Here is a 21,408-nt window from a genome sequence, read left to right as displayed (position 1 = left end):
ATAAAAACCAAATTCCTAATTACCTTGATTTAACTAATTATACTAATTTAGTTAAATTTGATCTATAACATATCAAATGAGGGATAAGGCTCTAGAACCCTCCAAAACAACTAAATCTTTTTAGAATTATACAATAATTGGAAAATAATTAAAATAAAAGAAAATGAGGAATCATGAGGAATCCAAATTCCTCTCATAAATTCTAAGACTCTTTTAAATTCAACCTAGGATTTGGTTTTAGCGAGGATGCTAGTGCATCAAACACCCATGAGATTTTTAATACATGAACATTATACAAAAATGAGTTTTTTAATAGATGAACACTATACAAAAAGTGCCTTAACAATGTATACATTCACAAAACACTCTACACCCAGTAAGCAATAACATCTATCCTTATTATTACAAATAAATTATTACAATAAATTACGCAGTAGTCTACCAAAGCCACAATTTCACCCAGAATTCACCCGGAAAACAATGAAAATTCCGACAAAATTTTGAAAAAACATGGCAAATTTTTTTGGAAATCCTGGTTCTAGTTGTCAAACTTCAAGATTTTGGATGACCTCGAGTTCTTGATGGTACTGAATCCATTTTCACCCTTCAAAAAATATTCAAACACTCCCAATATTGATAATGGCATCTGTGAACAACACCCTAAATTACCACTATTAAAAAAAAACATTTCATTTAAATAAATATTAATAAAATACTTGAACATGTGCATACCTTGAATATCTTTGACCGTGTCGAGATTGAGAATGTTTGGCGCTACGTCCCCCACATGAAGGTAAATGACCAAAGATTACTGCGACCTCATGCAACGAAGCTATTTTTTAATTTGATGGGGAGATCGGATGTGTGCACAACACAGCAGTAATAGTAGTCGGTTGAAGACACTTTGAATATGGGATTTTCATCTTTAGTAGTCCCGTCATCAATGGAGAACAGAGATTGCTCTTACGGAGGACTTACCTACTTGTAGTTTGCTGACACCCATTTATTTGGCAGAGGTTTCCATAACATTGCCGGCTTAAAATTTATAGAGAAATATCTTGAATGAAACCCATTTCAATTCGAAGTTGTTTCTTGATTATGTATATGACTGAACAAGGGTCACAAGAACATTTCATCATATAGACCGCCTTGGTGGCTGCAAAAATTGCAGGGCTTTAGGCGCATAATTTTGCTTAATCAGCATAAAGCAATTCCTTGCACACCTACTATCGCCTCTTCACAGAATAAATAAACACAGTGAATAAGTCAGTAAGGACTCCATGGGTTTATTTGGCATTGCACCTTTACCATGTACTTTCAGTTGTACGGGAATAGTAGATCGTTCATCTGTTTCAGTTTATGGGTGCCAAATTTATTCATTAAACAGTAGCCCCTCAGTCTGTGCATCCATTCCCCGCGGCAAAACTGGTATCTTATCATGCCCTCAAGATCGGGTGAATGGAAAGAAGTCACAGCGTTGGAAAATGACTAAAGTATGTGTCTCTTGTACTCTTGGATTGCAAGGGCAGGTTCATCCCATGGTTTTTCCAAAGAATCTGCTGGTTTCGCAAGGTTATCTAGCCCATACGAGGGCAATGGAAGGGAGGAGGCGTTTGTGCTTTTGTACTTCTGTAGTTCAATCTTCAGTGAAAAAGCCGGATGCAGAGGAGTTTCTGATAGAAAGCCATTGCAAGGATAATGCACACGAGGAACATCTGCCTTATGGACTGGATTCACATTCAATGCCGAAGCATGTAGCCATTATCATGGATGGTAACTCGCGGTGGGCAGAGAAAAGAGGATTGCCAGCAACTGCAGGGCATGAAGCAGGCAGGAGAGCACTGAGTGAAGTTGTTAAACTATCCTGCAAGTGGGGCATCAAAATTCTGACTGTGTTTGCTTTCTCGACAGACAATTGGCTTCGACCAAAGGTTAGTTAGATTTTCTTTCAAATGCAATTGATTGGGTAAAGGTTTCTATAGAGTAGTGCTTACTAGATGGATTCGACCACAGGTTGGTTAGATTTTCTTTAAAATGCAATTTTTTGGGCAAAGGTTTATAGAGAGTAACGCTTACTAGATGGATTGGTTAGCGTATCACAACAATTTAGTTAAAAGAAAACCGAATTTATTTAAGTAAATTTTGTTATGGTTACTCTAACAATGTTGGTTTATGAAACCAAACCAAATGATGTTTATTATAACTAGTGTAACGATGCCTACTTCATTTATGAAGTCCATGAGATTGAAGAGGTTGTAAGCCTGATTGTAAAATTTCCTCCTAAGGATAAAAATCCTTGCCTTGTCCATGGATGTTTCTTTGAGAAATTGTCAAGGTTTTACTATGTAAAATCTATGTGTATTATTTGTTCTTATCATTATATCTCTGCCTTGATTGCTTGTACAGACTTGGAATACCAACAATTGGTATCATAGTGTGGTTTGTACAGACTTGGAATACCAACAATTGGTTTCATAGCGTGGTTAAGGAAGGAAATCGATTTTTTGTTTGTGTGTGTGTGGGCAAGTTTGCTGTCAAGTGGATAAACAAGAGTGAAGAGGCAAGGAAAAAGTTTCGGGTTCGCATTGATCTGCATTCCATCAAGGCAAGAAGAAAGGGGGAGAAAGGCAGATAGAGGAAGATATTTTATTAGGGGGAGTCACCTTTGCCATTGATGTCAAAGGGGGAGAGAAAGATCAGAAGCATGGAGGCAGGGGCACTGTAATCGCAAGGGGAGTATGAGTGTTGCCATCAATGCCAAAGGGCGAGATTGTTGAAAATGTTAGAAAATCAGAAAGGCAAAAAGATTTTCTTATTCTTGATAGTTACTTGTGATGTTTCTTGTTATTACAATTCTTTATATCTTCTTTCTTTTAGTTCATCAAGCAATTACCAAAGCAGCAATACATAAAACAATAGGCGCAAAATGTAGGCATAGTGCTAGGGCAAAACCCCCCTCGAGGGGAAAACCTAGTCAAGAAATTCTTCCTTTCAATAGTATTCTTTGAGACTCTTCGCCTTAGACCAAGACCAGACCTTCCCTCCACACCAAGTCAGCCTCCTAGAATTTCGACCTCTTTCTAGCAACTTCGACTAGCAGCAACTTCTGACAATAGTGAAACTTGGAAGGCTTCGATCTCCCAATCTAGGACACAAAACAGAGAGAGGGGCACCAAAATTTCGATTTTTCCTTTCTCCTTAGACTTCCCCAAACTCGCACTTCCTTCGGCTTCCCGGCAATAGACTTCGCACTTTTCCTAGCTACAAGAGATATCAAACTTCTTGTGAGAGAGTGTGTTCCAAATGAATTCGATGTGCTTGTATTTATAGGCTTCATGTGAGGTCAAATAGTCTTCTTAGGCTGACTTGGTGTGGAGGATACATAAATAAATGTTTAACTCAATACTTAACCTTTTTACATGATTCAAAAGCCCAAGAAGGGTCTCTTTAAAAGTACAATGACTCTATTGACTCGGAATAAATCCTAAAAGTCCTCAGTGGGGGTTTTGACTTAAAACATGGTGAACAAGCATGAAACCCATGCTTTAATAAGTCACAATAATAATAATAATAATAATTCTTTTCTTTATTCTTTTGACAAGTGCATTACATGATGACTCAAATACATTAAATGAAGACCGAACCTAGTTACATTTTCCAACACTCCCTCTTAACTAGGGAGGTATTCATCATATACAAGTACAATGGAAGATCTCAAACTATATGAACCATGAAGAACTTTAGGCACACAATGCCATGGACTAGATTCCTGACCAGGGCAATCTATCCATTGGTATCTCAACAATTTAGGCACCACAATGCCATGGACTAGATTCCTGACTAGGGCAGTCTATCCATGTGGGACTAAGATGGACTCAAACTTTCAGCCTCTCTAGGTACCATCAAGCTTACTTGCTAACCATCAACCTAGAAATCTAGGTGCGTGTCAGAGCTCAATGACCAACGCCACCTTTCCAACTTCGGGACCTAGACATCAACACAAAATGTTGGCCAGATGTCCTCCTAGGCAATGCTTCACTCACAAAGCCTCAACACCCCTTGATCTAGCAGATCAAGGATGACCAATCTCTCCCAATCAAACTGATTGGTAACTAGCATGCTTTCAAAACCTTCAAGAGATTCACTTGTACAAACACAACTCCAATTAATAATATATGTACATAATCAAACACAAACCTTCAGGGTCATCCTGACAACTTGATGTTGCTCCTCAACTTTTCATAGTAGGATTATCAATTGAATCTTTGACAAAAGATTCCTCAATCATACACTTTCCTTTCCTACTTCCCATGTAGCAACATATCCTCCGAAATTCATTCTTCAATCAAAACCAGGCTATGCCCTCCCTCTCAGCCAGGGAGCATCTTATTATCCAGACTCCCTCTTAATCTTAGGGAGATCTCTTCTATTCATGCTTCCTCAGGGAGATTAGCTTCTTCTTTTCGTCATTGGAGAATCTTTTGTGGCTTCCAACCATTTCATCAGAGTTATTATCATCCTCATCATGCTTATCACATCAACGAGTATCTTCACCATATTGAAGATTGTGTACCTGCACAACTTAGATGGCAAGTACAACCAAAATCTATAGAAGCATGATGTTAGCCTTATTAGAATCATGGAAGCATTTCAACTTTATACATATCAGATACCTAGACTTAATTACAAACAAGAGACATATACTCTTCAACATCTTGCTAGGGACTTTGTCATAAACCCTAGACTACTTCATAACAACTTTCATTCCATCTAGGGTTTCAATGTTTCTTCCAAAGGTATGACATACCTTACTACAACATATAGCAAACCCTAGAAACAATTTAGACAAATATAAAGCATCCAACAACCTTTCAAAATTCATATGTTAGATTTCTCACTAGGGTTTCATACAAATCCTAGAATTCATACAAAGGAATCAATCACAGCTTAGTCATTAACATGACCAACTTCTACTAGGGTTAGTTGTAAACCCTAGATTTCCGATCAACCATCAATCCCAACCAAAACTCAGATTTCAACAATCTTATACAAATCTCAGATTATCATATTGTCATCATACATCAGAGATTTTTTACTTCTACTAAGGTTCAACCCTAGAATTCCATTTTCACAATCTCAATAATCACAAATAGATTTCAGATTGTTACATCACACATACTAGACAATTTAACTACTACTAGGGTTTAGCTACAAAACCCTAGATTTCCAAATATCATCATCCTAGAATCTCAGACAAGGACTTCCATTAAATCCTAAAACTTATGACCATCAATAACCAGGTCAACACACATATCTAGGAATTCATAATCATTCATAAGCATATCATATGTTCGACAACATTAATACATCTGACCTAGACCAAGCTAGGGTTTCAACCAAAAGGACATATCTATATATACCTAGGGTTTCATCATCATGCATATCATGTGTTAGTCAAACCCAACTTCACAAATATCAATAGAAGTTAGACATATAACAAACTTGATTGGACTAGGGTTTGATCAGACAAACACACACATACCAAGGAAATCATTTCTAAGACTTTATAAGGGTCTTGCTTACACTTTCCACCAAACCCTAATGAGTTAGGATTTCAATGTAGAAACATAACAAACCCAACATTACCAGATCTTCAAGGTTTGGGATTTTAGACCTTATCATTCAACCCTAACAAGTTAGGTTTTCCTGATCATACCAAAATCCCAAACATGACATCATCAATAAAACTTCAAATAGCATTTCACAATATCCCTAAGCAGTTTAGGGTTTCATACATTCACATTAGCATACCCTTAGGGTTTTCCAGAACCTGTCTAGGGTTCTACAAAATCAGTTAAGAATATGAGTGGGGTGGGTAGATTTATCAAGTGATGAATTACCCAAAACACGAATCATTATGATTCAGTATAACAATGTTAGTAATAGATTGTCAACTAAACCTTTAAAGAAATCAATGTATTATAGTTTGAGACATACCTTCGTTTCTTGACAAACCTTTCCTTGGGTAGCTCTCTTCAAACTCCTTGAGGATATAGCAGGTGTCTTCCTAATCAAGTCAATAGAGGGAGAATGATGATTAATATTAATATAATCAAAACTTAAACAAGTACATGAAACCAAAAACTGAAAGGAGATGAGATACTTATCTTTGGGAGTCGTTGGGGGGTCCCTCCAAAGCTTGAGGGATACCTATACACTTATAAAACAAAAGAAGAGTCTTTTCCAAACATGTTAAAACCTATAAATTCTAAACATCAGAAATACAAAAACTAGAATATCTAAGACTAAAAGAAAAAGAATTAATAGTGTAAGTCCCTTATATCAGGTTCTTCAGGTTTTTCTTTTCTTTGGGTCTCCTTCTTCAGCAATGTTAGCATAATCTCTATCTCTCTTCTTATTCTTTGGATTGTCGGGACAATCACTCTTGTAGTGACCCTTCTTATGACATTGATAGCACTCTATCTTGGACATGTCAACTTTCTTCCTTGGTCCTTTTGATTTCCTTCCTTTGTGTTGAGCAATGTAGGCATTTGATACTCCTTCAGGATTGGCTAATGAGATCCTTAATTCTTCCAGACTATGGGCAATCCATAGTTCTTCAAAAGTGGGAGCTTCCTTCCAACTGTTGAGGCCTGCAGCAAATGCACCCCACGAGGGTGGCAATTCTAATAAGGCAGTGATCACGAGTTCTTTATTTGGAACAATTTCGTCAATGGACGAAAGATCATCCCCGATTCTTGCTATCTTCACAAAGAAGGATGCCACTGTGTCTTCTTGAGTCATGTTTGTGGTCCTTAGCTCATTCTTCAGACTTGCTACTTGACCAATGTTCTTAATAGTAAATAACTTTGACAAGGCTTCATACATTTCTTGAGCATGATCGATGTTAGCTATGAATGGGACAAGGTTGTCCTTTATTCCTTCTACCATCAGAGTCATAGCCACCAATTCTAGTTCCCTGAATTTCATTTTGTCATCATCACTGGAATCCTCTATAGGCTTCTTTACTTTTCCTTTGACCAAATCTAACACCTTGTTCTTTTCAAGGATTAGGTCAATCCTCTTCTTCTAGGACCTGTAGTTTGAGGCCCCTTCAAGTTTGTTCTCTCCCTTGATTGTGTTAGACATCTTCCTTGAATATAGTAGGTTCCTTCCTTGAGATAGTCCTTTTGATTAGTTCCTTGATCAAGTGCTTGAGACTGCATTTTTCTTCCTTCTTCACCAAACCTCTGATACCATATTAGAAAATCAGAAAGGCAAAAAGATTTTCTTATTCTTGATAATTACTTGTGATGTTTCTTGTTATTATGATTCTTTATATCTTCTTTCTTTTAGTTCATCAAGCAATTACCAAAGCAACAACATATAAACAATAAACACCAGATGTAGGCACAGTGCCAGGGCAAAAATCCCCTTGATGGGAAAACCCAGTCAAGAAATTCTTCCTTTCAATAGTATTCTTTGAGACTATTCACCCTAGACCAAGACTAGACATTCTCTCCACACCAAGTCAACCTCCTAGAATTTCGACCTCTTTTCAGCAACTTTGACTTGGCAGTGGCTTCCGGCAACAGTGAAACTTGGAAGACTTCGATTTCCCAATCCAGGACACGAAACAAAGAGAGAGGCACCAAAATTTCGATTTTTCCTTTCTCCTCAGACTTCTCTAAACTCGCACTTCCTTCAGCTTCCTGACAATAGACTTTGCACTTTTCCTAGCTACAAGAGATATCGAACTTCTTGTGAGAGAGTGTGTTCCAAATGAATTCGATGTGCTTGTATTTATAGTTTGTATGTGAGGTCGAATAGTCTTCTTAGGCCGACTTGATCTTCTTCTAGGCCGACTTGGTCTGGAGGATACATAAATTATATTTAACTCAATACTTAACCTTTTTACATGATTCAAAAGCCCAAGAAGGGTCCCTTTAAAAATACAATGACTCTATTGACTCAGAATAAATCCTAGAAGTCCTTAATGGGGACTTTGACCTAAAACATGGTGACCCAAGCATGAAACCCATGCTTTAATAAGTCACAATAATAATAATAAAAATTATTTTCTTTATTTTTTAATAAGTCGACTCCATTTTTAAGGGTATTTTAGGGCAGGTCGGCCGTCCTTTAGGTCCCTTTGAAAGTGTATAAATAAGACGCTCATATGCCCTCCAAAAGCATCAATTCCTCTCTTATCTTTTGTGTGAATTAGCTCTGAAACTCCTAAGGCCGTGGGCAGTCTTGAAGATCTAAAGCAGGGTCAAGGAAATCACTTGTTTATTATATCTTATCTCTGTGTGATGCACTGATCTGAGGTTAGCACTGTTAGGATATTCCGACACATAGGAAATAGTTAAGTTCAACTTGGTCTAGTATAGAGTTAGGTAAAGTGTGTTTCTTTACCGTTGTACATTTTGTAACTTACAATCCGACGGTCACGATATGTAGTGATCCGACGGTTCTCTCTCTCCTCGGTATTACCGACACTTGATCCGTGGCTTGACACCCGATTGGTCCATGAGTTCTATTTAAAGCGCATGGAGGGTCATTGTTCGGGTAATCCGTCTATGAGAGAAAGCTTATGTAAATTTTCATTCTTTGATTAATAAATTGCCTGAAGTGGCCACGTTGGCTCAGGCCGTGGACTGTTTCCCTCTTTGAGGGTTTTAACCACGTCAAAAATACTGGTGTATTGATTTGAGATCTGGTTGTGAGCGGTGTCCTTTTGGTGTTCTTTCTGAGGAACTTACCCTGTAAATTCCTATATGGTATCAGAGCTATTTGAGGGCCGCGTCCGTTGGTGATCCAAATCTGAAGCCGGTAGAACTGCATGCGGCTGTCGTTTCCTAGATCTACTGTTTCTGACTGCTTTCGGGCCGAGAGGACTGCTCTGTTGTGTTCGGAGCATCTGTTTCAGTGAGGAACCCCTTTCGTTTCACGCGAAAAGGTTTCCGGTAGCCCTATCTGCGTCATTTTTAAGATCTGGAGGTATACAGTGTTTATCTGCAGTTTACTGTTATTTTCTCTCTGGTTATTTCGGTTTCTGTTTATTTAGCTTTTTTTATTACCGGATCTATACCTTTCATTTCTGCATATGCTCTTTGCCCTGCGACTCTGTGCGATCTGGGCAAATCAGAAACAGAAAGGAAGTTTTTTTCTCATGCGTATGCTCTTTTCCCTGCACTTTAGTGTGATCTTGGAAAATCAGAAACATTGAAAAAAATATTTAGTTTCCGGCTAAAGCTAACTTTGAGCCGTAAGGTTCGTTTTTCTTTGCATATTCGTGTTGGGTTTTGTGTTTTTGTTTTGTAGGAAAAAAGAGCTTTCTCAAGGCAAGCACGCAACCCAAGGCCCCCCCCCCTCTCTCTCTCTCTCAAATTTTTTGTATAGCTCAATTGGTTCAAAGCTATTTTAAGAGAGTAGAGGTCTTGGGTTCAAATCTCCATTTTGTGGGGGCGTTTTTTTCATTCCCGCACTTTGCCGGCAACTTCAACAATTTTTTTTCAAAAAGCCATAACTTCTTCATCCGGAAGCCTTTTTCAGAGCCGTTTTTTTTTTAAAACAGCCTAATTTTTCGAGATCTATCCATTGGAACACTTACTTTTAGCATCTTCAGCTTCAGTTTTTAAAAAAAAATGGAAAGTCCATGCCAAGTCATTCTTGACAGCACTAACTACTTCCAATGGATAGCCTACATGGAAGATTTACTTAGAAGTAAAGGTCTCTACAGAATAGCCACAGGCCAAGAGAAGAAACCAAAAGATGAAGACAAGGCTGCAAAATGGGAAAAGAGACAAGATCAAGCACGTGGTTTGATAGGGATGTCTATTTCTCCTGATCTTAAATTCCATATTGCAGAACTTGATACTCCTCATGAAGCATTGGAACAAATCACTAAAGTTTTTGGGATTAAAAATGAAATTAGAGCCCATCAACTTGAAAATGAGTTGCTTACATTGGATCCTAATAATTTTTCTTGCATTGAAGATTTCTTGTCCAAATTCAAGACCCTTAGATATCTCTTGGAAGGTGTTAAGGTTAAGAAAGAAGATAGTAACCTTATTTATTCCATCCTTACTAAGTTGGGACCAGCCTACTCTGTATTTGTTTCCACCTTCCATTCTACACGGGAAGCTTTCATTTGTCAAGGAAAAGACTACAAGGCCCCTTCCTTTGACTCTTTTTGTGATTCTTTAATAAGAGAACAAGAAAAACTCTTACACCTTGGTCTTCTTAATCTTGGAAACTCTTCCAAGAAAGCGTTAGCCGCCCAGCAACAACCAAATTCAAAGAATCCTAAGAAGTCATATCCTAAAAAGAATGGTCCTAAACCAAACAAGGGTCCTAAGCAAACTCAGCCTCAAGATGAAAGATCATTTCAGCAAAATGATAGGACCAATAAAAACAAATGGAAGAAGACTGATAGACATTGTAACTTTTGTAATCGAGATGGCCACTTAGAATCTAAATGCTTTAAGAAGATGGAAGCCTTGGAAGCCGCAATGAAGAAACATAACATCCATGTGGAGCATTCTTCAACTTCAACTTCAACTTCATCTTCAGGAATGGCACTTTCTGCATGTCGTTGTCAATCATCTCAGTCTGGTTATGCATTAAATGTATCTTCTTCTTCTCATTCTCATGAGTGGCTCATTGATTCTGGAGCCTCTTATCACATGGCCAAAAACAAAGCCATGTTTTCTTCTTTAAATGATTGTAACACCAAAAATATATATGTTGGTGATGATAGATCTCTTAATGTTGTAGGGACTGGAACTGTTCATCTAGACAATGGTCAGTTTAATGATGTATTATGTGTTCCAACCTTATCCTGCAACCTTCTATCTGTATATCAGATAACTCATTCAGGTGAAGGTAAAATTGTTGAATTTTCACCTCATGATGTTGTAATCAAGGATCTAAGAGATCCTAAACAGATTCTAGCTACTGGTATTGCTGATGATTCCACAAGGTTGTATAAGTTTCACAACTTTGGGTCATCAAATCTTCCCTCAGTATTTGTTGCTCATAATGATGAAGTGAGCAAACTTTGGCATGAGCGATTTGGTCACTTAAACTATCGCTCCCTTTAGCATCTATGTAAAGAAAATATGGTGACAGGTCTTCCTATGGTATCTTGCAGAGATGGTGTTTGTTCCGGATGTGTACTCGGAAAACATCATCAGGACAGTTTTGAAAAACGTGCCTCTTGGCACGCCTCAGCCCCTTTACAACTTGTGCACAGTGATTTATGTGGTCCACTTCCTGTTGCTTCATTCTCTGGCTGCAAGTATTTCTTAACTTTCATTGATGATTTCTCCAGACGCACTTGGGTATACTTCTTGAAACTCAAGAGCGAAGTATTTAACACATTTTTGGCCTTCAAAGCCTTTGTTGAAAAACAATCTGGACATCAAATTCTTAAGCTAAGAACTGATAATGGTGGAGAATATGTTAAAAACACATTCATCAACTTTTGCACCGAAAATGGAATTCAAATGCAACATACTGTTCCATACACTCCACAACAAAATGGTGTAGCTGAAAGGAAAAATCGCACTTTAAAGGAAATGGCTAATTATATGCTGCAATCTAAAGGACTCAGTCTTAGTTTTTGGGCCGAAGCAATTAATTGTGCAAATTATATAATCAATCGCACTCCTACTAAGGTTCTAAAGAATATCACTCCAGAAGAAGCTTGGAGTTCCATTAAACCAGATGTAAGTCACTTTCGTGTTTTTGGAAGTGAAGCATGGGCCCATATTCCAGATGAAAAGCATAAAGCTTTAGAACCTAAGAGTGAGAAATGTACTTTTGTTGGATATTTTGAAGATGTAAAAGGTTATAGACTTATTCCATTTAAGTCCAAAAATGTTATCATTAGAAGAGATGTAAAATTTGATGAAAATAAATCGGCCTGCGAGCCTAGTCCGGCGGATGTGCCACCTCTTCCTATCTCTTCTACTTTTGAAAACATTTCTTCTTCAGATGATGAAAGTGAGGATGATAATCCTCCCCCACCTTCTCAGGATCCTCAACTTCCAAGATGGGTCCGTGCTACTCGGGATGCAGCAGGTGATCTTGCCGGTGATCCTACAGATCAGCGACGTACACGTTCTCAGTTTGAAAGAGCCTCTTCTTTACTGGCTCAAGCTCCAGTAAATCATGATCCTGACACTTTTGCAGAAGCTTCAGGCCATCCACATTGGGAAGCAGCTATGAATGAAGAATATCATTCATTGTTGGCAAATGATACATGGGATCTTGTTCCTCTACCAAAGGGACGCAAACTTGTTAGATGTAAATGGGTTTACAGAACCAAGTATGGACCAGATGGGAAAGTAGATAAACATAAAGCTCGTCTTGTTGCTAAGGGCTTTTCACAGGTTGAAGGCATTGACTACACTGAAACCTTCTCCCCTGTTGCCAAAATGAACTCTATCCGCCTTGTTCTTTCCCTTGCTGCCTCTTTAAAATGGGAAGTCCATCAGATGGATGTTAAATCTGCCTTCTTGCATGGGGACTTGCATGAAGAAATCTATATGGAACAACCCATTAGCTTCATCCAAACAGACTCCAGCCTTGTATGTCGACTTAAGAAATCCCTTTATGGTCTCAAGCAAGCTCCTCGGGCTTGGTATGCCAAAATGGATAGCTTTCTTTTAGAATCTGGCTTTTCTAGGTGTTATTCTGACAATACTGTCTACACCAAGAAAGTGGGCAACTCTCTTATCATCCTTGTTCTTTATGTTGATGATCTTATTCTTACTGGTAGTGACCCCAACCTTATAAACCATGTGAAGTCCAGCCTTAAAAAGAAATTTGAAATGACAGACTTAGGACACTTACACTATTTTCTCGGTCTTCAAGTCTTGCAATCCAAGGAGGGTATTTCCGTTTCCCAGTCCAAGTATGCTTGTGATATTCTTCGTCATTTTCACATGGAAGACTGTAAGCCAGCCCCTTCTCCCTTTCATTATGGAGTCAAACTTTCAGTCTCTTGTACTTCTCCTGAAGTTGATGCTGCCTTATACCGTCAACTTGTAGGAAAACTCTTGTATTTAACCCATACTCGTCCTGACCTTTCCTTTGCTGTTGGCCTTGTTGCTCGTTTTATGCAAAACCCCCGTGAAGTCATTGGAAAGCAACTAAAAGAATACTTCGTTATGTTCGAGGTACAATACAGTTTGGGATTCATTACAGTGCCAAAGCAGCTCCTCTATTAGTTGGTTTCACTGATTCTGATTGGGCTGGTGACCCTGATGATCGGAAGTCTACTGCCGGTTATGTCTTCACTCTTGGTTCAGGACCTATTACATGGGCTTGTAAGAAACAGGCTGCCATTTCTCTTTCGTCAGCAGAAGCAGAGTATCGTGGTGCCGTGAAAGCCAGTAAGGAAGCCTTGTGGCTTCGTCAGATCCTATCAGAGTTTGGCTTTGAGCAGCAGCATCCAACCACACTTTGGTGTGATAATCAATGTGCCATTCAGCTATGCAAAGATCCAGTCCAGCATCAGCGCAGCAAACACATTGAACTACACATGCACTTCATCAGAAAGCTCATTCATGACCATGTTCTTGAAGTGCAATATTGTTCAACAGATGATCAGGTTGCAGACATCTTCACAAAGGCTCTCACAGAGGCGAAGTTCACTAAACTTCGATATATGCTTGGAGTTCAGGAAGTTGTCACTAAGGGGGGATAGGCTCTAGTGCCTCCTTCCTTCTCCTATTGTGTCATATTTGTAAATCCTTCAATCCTATCCCAAGTTGTTCTTAAGGGGGGATGTTAGGATATTCCGACACATAGGAAATAGTTAAGTTCAACTTGGTCTAGTATAGAGTTAGGTAAAGTGTGTTTCTTTACCATTGTACATTTTGTAACTTACAATCCGACGGTCACGATATGTAGTGATCCGACGCTTCTCTCTCTCCTCGGTATTACCGACACTTGATCCGTGGCTTGACACCCGATTGGTCCATGAGTTCTATTTAAAGCGCATGGAGGGTCATTGTTCGGGTAATCCGTCTATGAGAGAAAGCTTATGTAAATTTTCATTCTTTGATTAATAAATTGCCTGAAGTGGCCACGTTGGCTCAGGCCGTGGACTGTTTCCCTCTTTGAGGGTTTTAACCACATCAAAAATACTGGTGTATTGATTTGAGATCTGGTTGTGAGCGGTGTCCTTTTGGTGTTCTTTCTGAGGAACTTACCCTGTAAATTCCTACAAGCACTGTGGCACAATTTCACCCTGTTTGAGGTCGAGTATGAGGGAGATCTGAGGCCGAATTTGAGGCATACATACATTGGATATGCCGAGTTCTTGATGCAGAGTCCAAGGCCTTTTCTGAGGCAAATTTAGGCATGTTCTAAGTCACATCCTGAGGTAGTTTGTTCGACCTATTTGAGGAGTTATTTTGAGATAACCTGAGGCTCAAGTTAGGGCTGTTTTGATTACTGTGTTAGGCTAGGTGTAGGGCAAAATTAGACTGCCCAAATCTGCAAAAAGAGGGCTGAGTTTGGCCACAAAGAAAGGTCTGTTAGGGGCCGATTTTGCTCTGTGTAGGCCTCAGGACAGGGGTCGAAATTAGCCCTGTTTTGGCCACAGAGGAAAGCTACGTCTAGACCAAGTTTTTGTTTGATTTGAGGCCAAGTTTTTGATAAGTGAGTATGCTGAATTACAAAGGTCTTTAAGGGCTGTATCGAGGCAGATTAAGGGCAGAGTTTTGGATAAGATATAGCAACAAAAAAGGAGGTGTTAATGTCACAGTCAAGGACTGAGTAAGGCCTATTTCAAGGCTTGTTCAAGCAACCGTTAAAGAGGAGATTAGGTCACTATTTAAAGGCACATTAAAAGGATGTTTTAAGGCTGGTTAAAACTCACTCTTTAAGCAAAATTAAAGGGTTAATTAAGGGCACTTCCTAGGGTAGAGCTAAGGACAATCTCAGGACATATCAGTAGCAAGGAGGCACATACACAGTCAAAAAGTTCTATAATAGCATTGATGATCTGAGTTATGAGCTTTGTGTTGATTATTGGTACTGTACTTTACAATATAAATGCTTGACAAGTGTTAGTACAAGGGTTAAATTAGATCTATAATGGTCATCTTAAATGAGCAGAGACAATAGTGAAGTGATTTGTCAATAAACAAAAGCTATTGTAAGTGGGTCATTATCCTTGGTACAGGAGCCCACAAATCATTGTTCTTTTCTCTTCTATTTTCAAGGTGGCAAGGTGGTGCAAGGTGGAGATTGAAGTCTCCTTCAGGTTGGTGCCTAAAAGGACTCCAGGGTGGTAGGGTGGCGATAGGGCAGCAGATTGATGCTAGCAAGGTATTGGTGCATCCTTTCAAGTAGTTGGTGCTTCTTGATAAAGTTGAATGCTCTTCTAATTGAGTACTAGGGAGTTGGTGCTTCCCTTTAGTTAGCGCTGATAAATTATTGTACTCATCATTTATATTAGAAAACATTCGATGGCTTTCCTCGCAGAAGGAAAACCATCGAATTCAGCCTCTTCGAGGGGGCAACCTCCTTTACATTACATAAATGAACAATTCTTGGATGATACAAATGACAAAACCTCCTTTCTATATATAGGAGTCTAAGGAGTCACAATATAATCCAGCCGACCTAACAATAATAATATAAAGCCACAAAAATAACAATAGAGGGATTCTATGGGGCACAAAAATAACAATATGGGGGGAATAGGGGCACAACAATATAAATAAGGGGCATAACTACAATAGTAATGGGGTAATCACTAGTATTATAGGGACCCAACATGCCCCTCTCCTTCAAAAAAGTGTTGTCCTCAACGCTTGAGTAGTTCTGGATACTTCTGCATAAAATTTTCATCCTCCCATGTGGAATCTTCAGCAGATAAGTTCTTCCACTTGATAAGATACTCTGAAATTGATCGATTTCGTAGCTGTCGAGTTCTTGTTTCTGTGACTGCTTCCGGTTCCAATATAATTTTTCCTTCCTCGTCAAGTTCTGGCAATATTGTTTGAACTGGGAGCTTGTCGCCTATAACCTTCTTTAAACATGAAACATGGAAAACTGGGTGCAATCGAGAAGCTGCAGGAAGCTCCAATTTGTATGCCATAGTACCAATCTTTTGCAACACCTTGTACGGACCATAATACTTTGGTGATAATTTATTATCCTTCTTAGCTTGCTTTAGGGACATTTGCTTATATGGTTGTAGCCGTAGGAATACCCAATCACCTACATCAAAACTTCTTTCACTGCGATGTTGATCTGCCTGTTGTTTCATTCTATTTTGTGCCAACACGAGGTTATCCTTTAAGAGTTGGAGGACTTGTTGTTGATGTTCGATGTGATGTTCCACTGCCTGAACCTTAGAATTTTCTCTTAAATATGATGTGATGGATGGTGGTTGGTACCCATAAAGTGCCATAAATGGGGTCATTTTTGTTGCTGTATGGAAGGAAGTGTTATACCACCATTCAGCCAGAGGCAACCATTTGACCCATTGTGTCTGTTTATCAGATACAAAGCAACGAAGATATCCTTCCAAACATTTGTTTACTATCTCAGTTTGCCCATCAGATTGAGGATGATAAGATGAGCTATGAGCTAACTGAGTACCAAGACAAGAAAATAACTTTGTCCAAAAATTTCCAGTGAAAATGGGATCTCTGTCACTTACAATAATCTTTGGGTTTCCATGTAGCTTTTGAACTGTTTCCATAAATGCAGTAGAAACTGTACTGGCTTTAAATGGATGTGATAATGCACAAAAGTGTGCATACTTGGTAAGTCTGTCAACTACCACCATGATGACACTCTTTCCCTCAGACTTGGGTAAACCTGTGATAAAATCCATTGAAACCTCCTCCCAACGTTGGCTTGGAATGGATAAAGGTTGTAATAGACCCGATGTCTTAATTGTTTCAACTTTATTTATTTTGTTGGCAAACCAAACATTCCGCCACAAACTTTTGAATATCTGATTTAAGGCCATCCCAAAAAAATTCCTTCTTAACCCTGTGGTAAGTTTTTAAAAATCCTGAGTGCCCTCCTAAGGGAGAAGTGTGCAATTCCATAAGAATCTTTTGTTTTAGCTGGGAATTCTTACAGAGGTATAAGCGATCTTTGTACCATAACGAATCATTTTGCCAGCTAAATGTATCAGAAGTACTGGAATCTTGTTGTAGCTTTCGAATAAGTGCCCACACTTCTTCGTCATTCTTCCATTCCTCCTTTGCTTCGTTTATCCAATCTGGTTGGATAATAGAAATGGCACACAACAATGCTTCCATATCCTCATCCTTTCTTGAGAGTGCATCTGCCACCACATTTTGCTTCCCTTTTTTGTAGATGATTTCAAAGTCATAACCCAACATCTTTGTGACCCACTTTTGTTGCTCTTCAGAGGATAATCTTTGTTCTAAAAAGTATTTAAGGCTATCATGATCTGTTTTTACCTTGAAGTGTCTTCCCATTAGGTAGGGTCGCCATTTCTTAAGTGCATGGAGTATTGCCAACATTTCCTTCTCATAAATAGCTTTGCTTAAAAACTTTCCCTTGATTGGACGACTTTCAAAAGCAATGGGTCTTTCATCTTGCATTAGAACAGCACCAATTCCATTTCCTGAAGCATCACATTCCACAATAAAGGTTTTTGTGAAGTCCGGTGTAGCTAAAACCGGTGCTTGGCACATTGCCTCTTTAAGATGTTTAAAGGCCTTTGTTGCTTCCGGAGTCCATGAAAATGAATCTTTCTTCAATAATGTTGTTAGAGGTGCTGCTATTCTCCCATAATTCTTAACGAACTTGCGATAATACCCTGTCAACCCAAGAAATCCTCGCAGATGCTTTATGGATGTGGGGATTTTCCATTCCTTAATGGCTTTAATTTTGCTAGGGTCTACCTTAACTCCTTCATGAGATACAATATGACCCAAATATTCCACCTCTTGGACTCCAAAGAAACATTTGGATCTTTTTGCATATAATTGTTTCTCCTCCAATAGTTGTAGCACCCTGTCAACATGTTCAACATGATCCTTCCAAGACTTGCTGTAGATTAGTATATCATCAAAAAATACTAACAAATTTTCTAAGGAATGGTTTGAAAATTGAATTCATCAAACCTTGAAATGTTGAAGGTGCATTGGTAAGGCCAAAAGGCATGACCAAAAATTCATAATGACCCTCATGAGTTCTAAATGCTGTTTTCGGAATGTCTTCAATCTTCATTCTGATTTGATGATATCCCGAACGAAGATCCAACTTGGTGAAGTAAATTGATCCATGCAATTCATCCAGTAATTCATCAATGACAGGAATGGGGAACTTATCTTTAATAGTGAGCTTGTTGAGCTCCCTATAATTTGGACACATGCGCCATGATCCATCCTTCTTGTGCACCAATACTACTGGAGCTGAGAAAGAACTTTGACTCGGTTGAATTATACCAGCCTCTAGCATTTCTGCAACCATACGTTCAATTTCACTTTTTTGGACATAGGGATATCTGTACGGCCTGATGTTTGGAGGAACACTTCCTGGAATCAGATGAATAGCATGATCATGATCACGCATAGGTGGGAGACCTTTGGGAGTCTCAAATACCTTGGAATGATTGTCCAAGACTTTTTGGAGATCTGGAGAAATAGATGATTCCAATGTGGAAACATCTAGCGAACATAATTGTGCAATTACACCTCTTTGCTCCTTTTTTAGAAGCTTTGTCATGCCATTAGAGCTGATTATCTTTCCTGGTTTCCCTGCAATACCCCTTAATTCAACTTCCTTTCCTTCCACAGAAAATTTCATGAAAAGTTCTTGAAAATTAAAAGCTATTGTACCCAAGGATTGTAGCCATTGGACTCCTAGTACAACATCAGCACCTCCCATTGGAATGGAAAGCATTGGGCTAGTCAATACATATTCTCCCATGGATAGCTTGATATTATGGCACTTTCCAGAACAATTTATTGTTCCTCCATTTGCAATCATCACTTGACACTCTGGTGCTGGATATAGGAAGCAATTCAATTCTTTTGCTACCCTACAATGAATAAAATTGTGGGTGCTTCTTGAATCAATCAACACTATTACCTTTTTCTTCTTGATTTGTCCTTCTATCTTGATGGTTTGAGGAGTGGTAATTCCTGCCAATGCATTACAAGATATGGTCGGATTTATTTGTTCTTCATCTAGGCTTTGTTCCTGGAATATATCCTCTTCTTTTGACCTTTCTTGCTCCTTTTCTTCTTCCTCTTCACAATCTATGTAGAATAATTTCTTCTCAGCACACTTATGACCTTTTTTGTATTTGCTATCACAATTGTAACAAAGCCCTTTTGCTCTTTTTTCTTCCAATTGTTGTGGTGTCAACCTTGTAGGTTGTGGAAGACTATGGGCAACAACACTTCCGTCTTTATAGTTGTGAATGGTATGCTTCCTAGTTGCCATAATTTTGCTTTCCATTTTTCTTGCTAACCTGAATGCCTTCTCTAATGAATCAGGTTCCCAAAGGCGCACATCATGTTGGATATTATCCTTTAAAGACCCTATGAACACATCAATCCTATGCTCCTCTGGAATATCTTTTACCCTTATGTTCAATTTTTGGAACTCCTCAATGTGCTCCATTATTGAACCCTTTTGTTTGAGACTTATCAATTGGCTAAAAAAAGTGTTGCTTTTTGTATCCTCATAATGTGCTATCAATTCTTCCGTAAAAATTGCCCAAGTGATAAATTGTTTACGAGAACAAAGCCATTGATACCATACAAACTGATTTGGTTCCAAATATAAAGTTGCCATACGTACCTTTTGTGTGTTTTGCACATTATTGAGATCGAAGAATTGCTCCATCTGTAATATCCATGTGGCGGGATCCTTGCCATCAAACTTCCTCATATCGATTTTTGGAACATGGTGAGTCTTCGATCCAACATTAGAGTCTATGGAATCATGATTAACATTTCTTTTGTTCTCATCATGAGTTTCCTTTAGTACTCTTTCACCCTTAGTAACCATTTCTTGTAGCAACTTATTCATATTTATCTTCAATTCTTCCATCTTATTATCCATGCCATCAATTTTAGCGTCCATGCCATTCACCTTAGCTTCCATGCCATCCATCTTAGCTTCTACGCCTTTCTTTAAACAGTCCATCTTAGCTTCTACACCTTTCTTTAAACCATCCATCTTAGCTTCTACATCTTTCTTTAAACCATCCATCTTAGATTCTGTTCCTTTTTGTGCAAGGGACAGTTGTTGCACTTGGTCTTGTAATTTTGATATATCATGTTGCATTTTTTTTCCTCGGGGCATCAGTTACAACTTACCGATAATAATGCTCTACTATGCCCTTTGAATTCCTTCAAAATAAATTTTCAAACTAAGCTTAAGCAAAAATTTAAAAAAATCTACACACCTTTTTTCACTTTGTAGGAGCTTGATATTGCTTCTGATGTATCTCTGTACTTTCCAATCATCTAGTTCTGAAATTGTGACCTGTAGTAGCTCTCTGTGTCCTATTTCCAATGCCACCAGTGTGATCCAAATTGGATTCTCCAAGAAAGAGTTATGCACAATCTCCCAAGATGACCTGATTATAGACCTTTCCAGAAGAGTGAACTTGTATGAAGTGCCACGTGTACAATTTTCGACCTTTGGTTCTGAAACAGATATACAAGAAACTACAGTCCGTCCTCTTTCTGTAACTTCTTACGAAATTTCAATCCGATCCCTAGAGAGAAAGTTATGACGATTTTCCCTAGGTCACCTGTTTTGAATGTAATTCAGGAGTCTGCAAAAAGACCAACTTCCTCAGAGCATATCTCCGCAAATATCGCGCAAAAAGATCTGAAATTCGGACCCAAGGTTTAGTGCGATTTCTTCTCAAATGGGTTTTTTTTGCGACTTCTGAAATGTCACAGAAAAAAAGTTATAGCGAAAATGCCACAATGACCTGTTTGGAGCAGCGAAACACTAGAATTCAAAGCTCTGATACCAAATGTTATGAAACCAGCTCAAGAAAAGATAGAAAAGAAAGATCAACGCCTTAGAATTCAGCCTCTTCGAGGGGGCAACCTCCTTTACATTACATAAATGAACAATTCTTGGATGATACAAATGACAAAACCTCCTTTCTATATATAGGAGTCTAAGGAGTCACAATATAATCCAGCCGACCTAACAATAATAATATAAAGCCACAAAAATAACAATAGAGGGATTCTATGGGGCACAAAAATAACAATATGGGGGGAATAGGGGCACAACAATATAAATAAGGGGTATAACTACAATAGTAATGGGGTAATCACTAGTATTATAGGGACCCAACATTCCACCTTTTTTTTTTGTGTACTGTTCATGTAATGTGATGTGTCACTGATTATC

At 38.6% G+C, this 21,408-nt stretch overlaps 1 protein-coding gene across 1 annotated transcript in view; it reads left to right on the top strand.

Moving 5' to 3' along the window:
- Window positions 1-756: 756 nt before the first annotated feature.
- Window positions 757-21,408, top strand: part of CPT4 (Undecaprenyl pyrophosphate synthetase family protein) — a 224,011-nt gene continuing 203,359 nt past the window's right edge. Inside the window, exon 1 of the mRNA XM_089445140.1 lies at window positions 757-1,931. Coding sequence (XP_089301266.1) covers window positions 1,281-1,931 — 651 coding nt within the window. The 5' untranslated portion in view covers window positions 757-1,280. The remainder of the gene's footprint in view (window positions 1,932-21,408) is intronic.

The sequence above is a fragment of the Pinus tabuliformis genome, chromosome 9, assembly GCF_031772625.1.
Source record: "Pinus tabuliformis cultivar Carrire ecotype Pingquan chromosome 9, CPIR1, whole genome shotgun sequence".
NCBI classification, from domain to species: domain Eukaryota; kingdom Viridiplantae; phylum Streptophyta; class Pinopsida; order Pinales; family Pinaceae; genus Pinus; species Pinus tabuliformis.
Note: the sequence above shows the minus strand (reverse complement) of the source record. Positions and strands in the feature narration are given on the sequence as shown.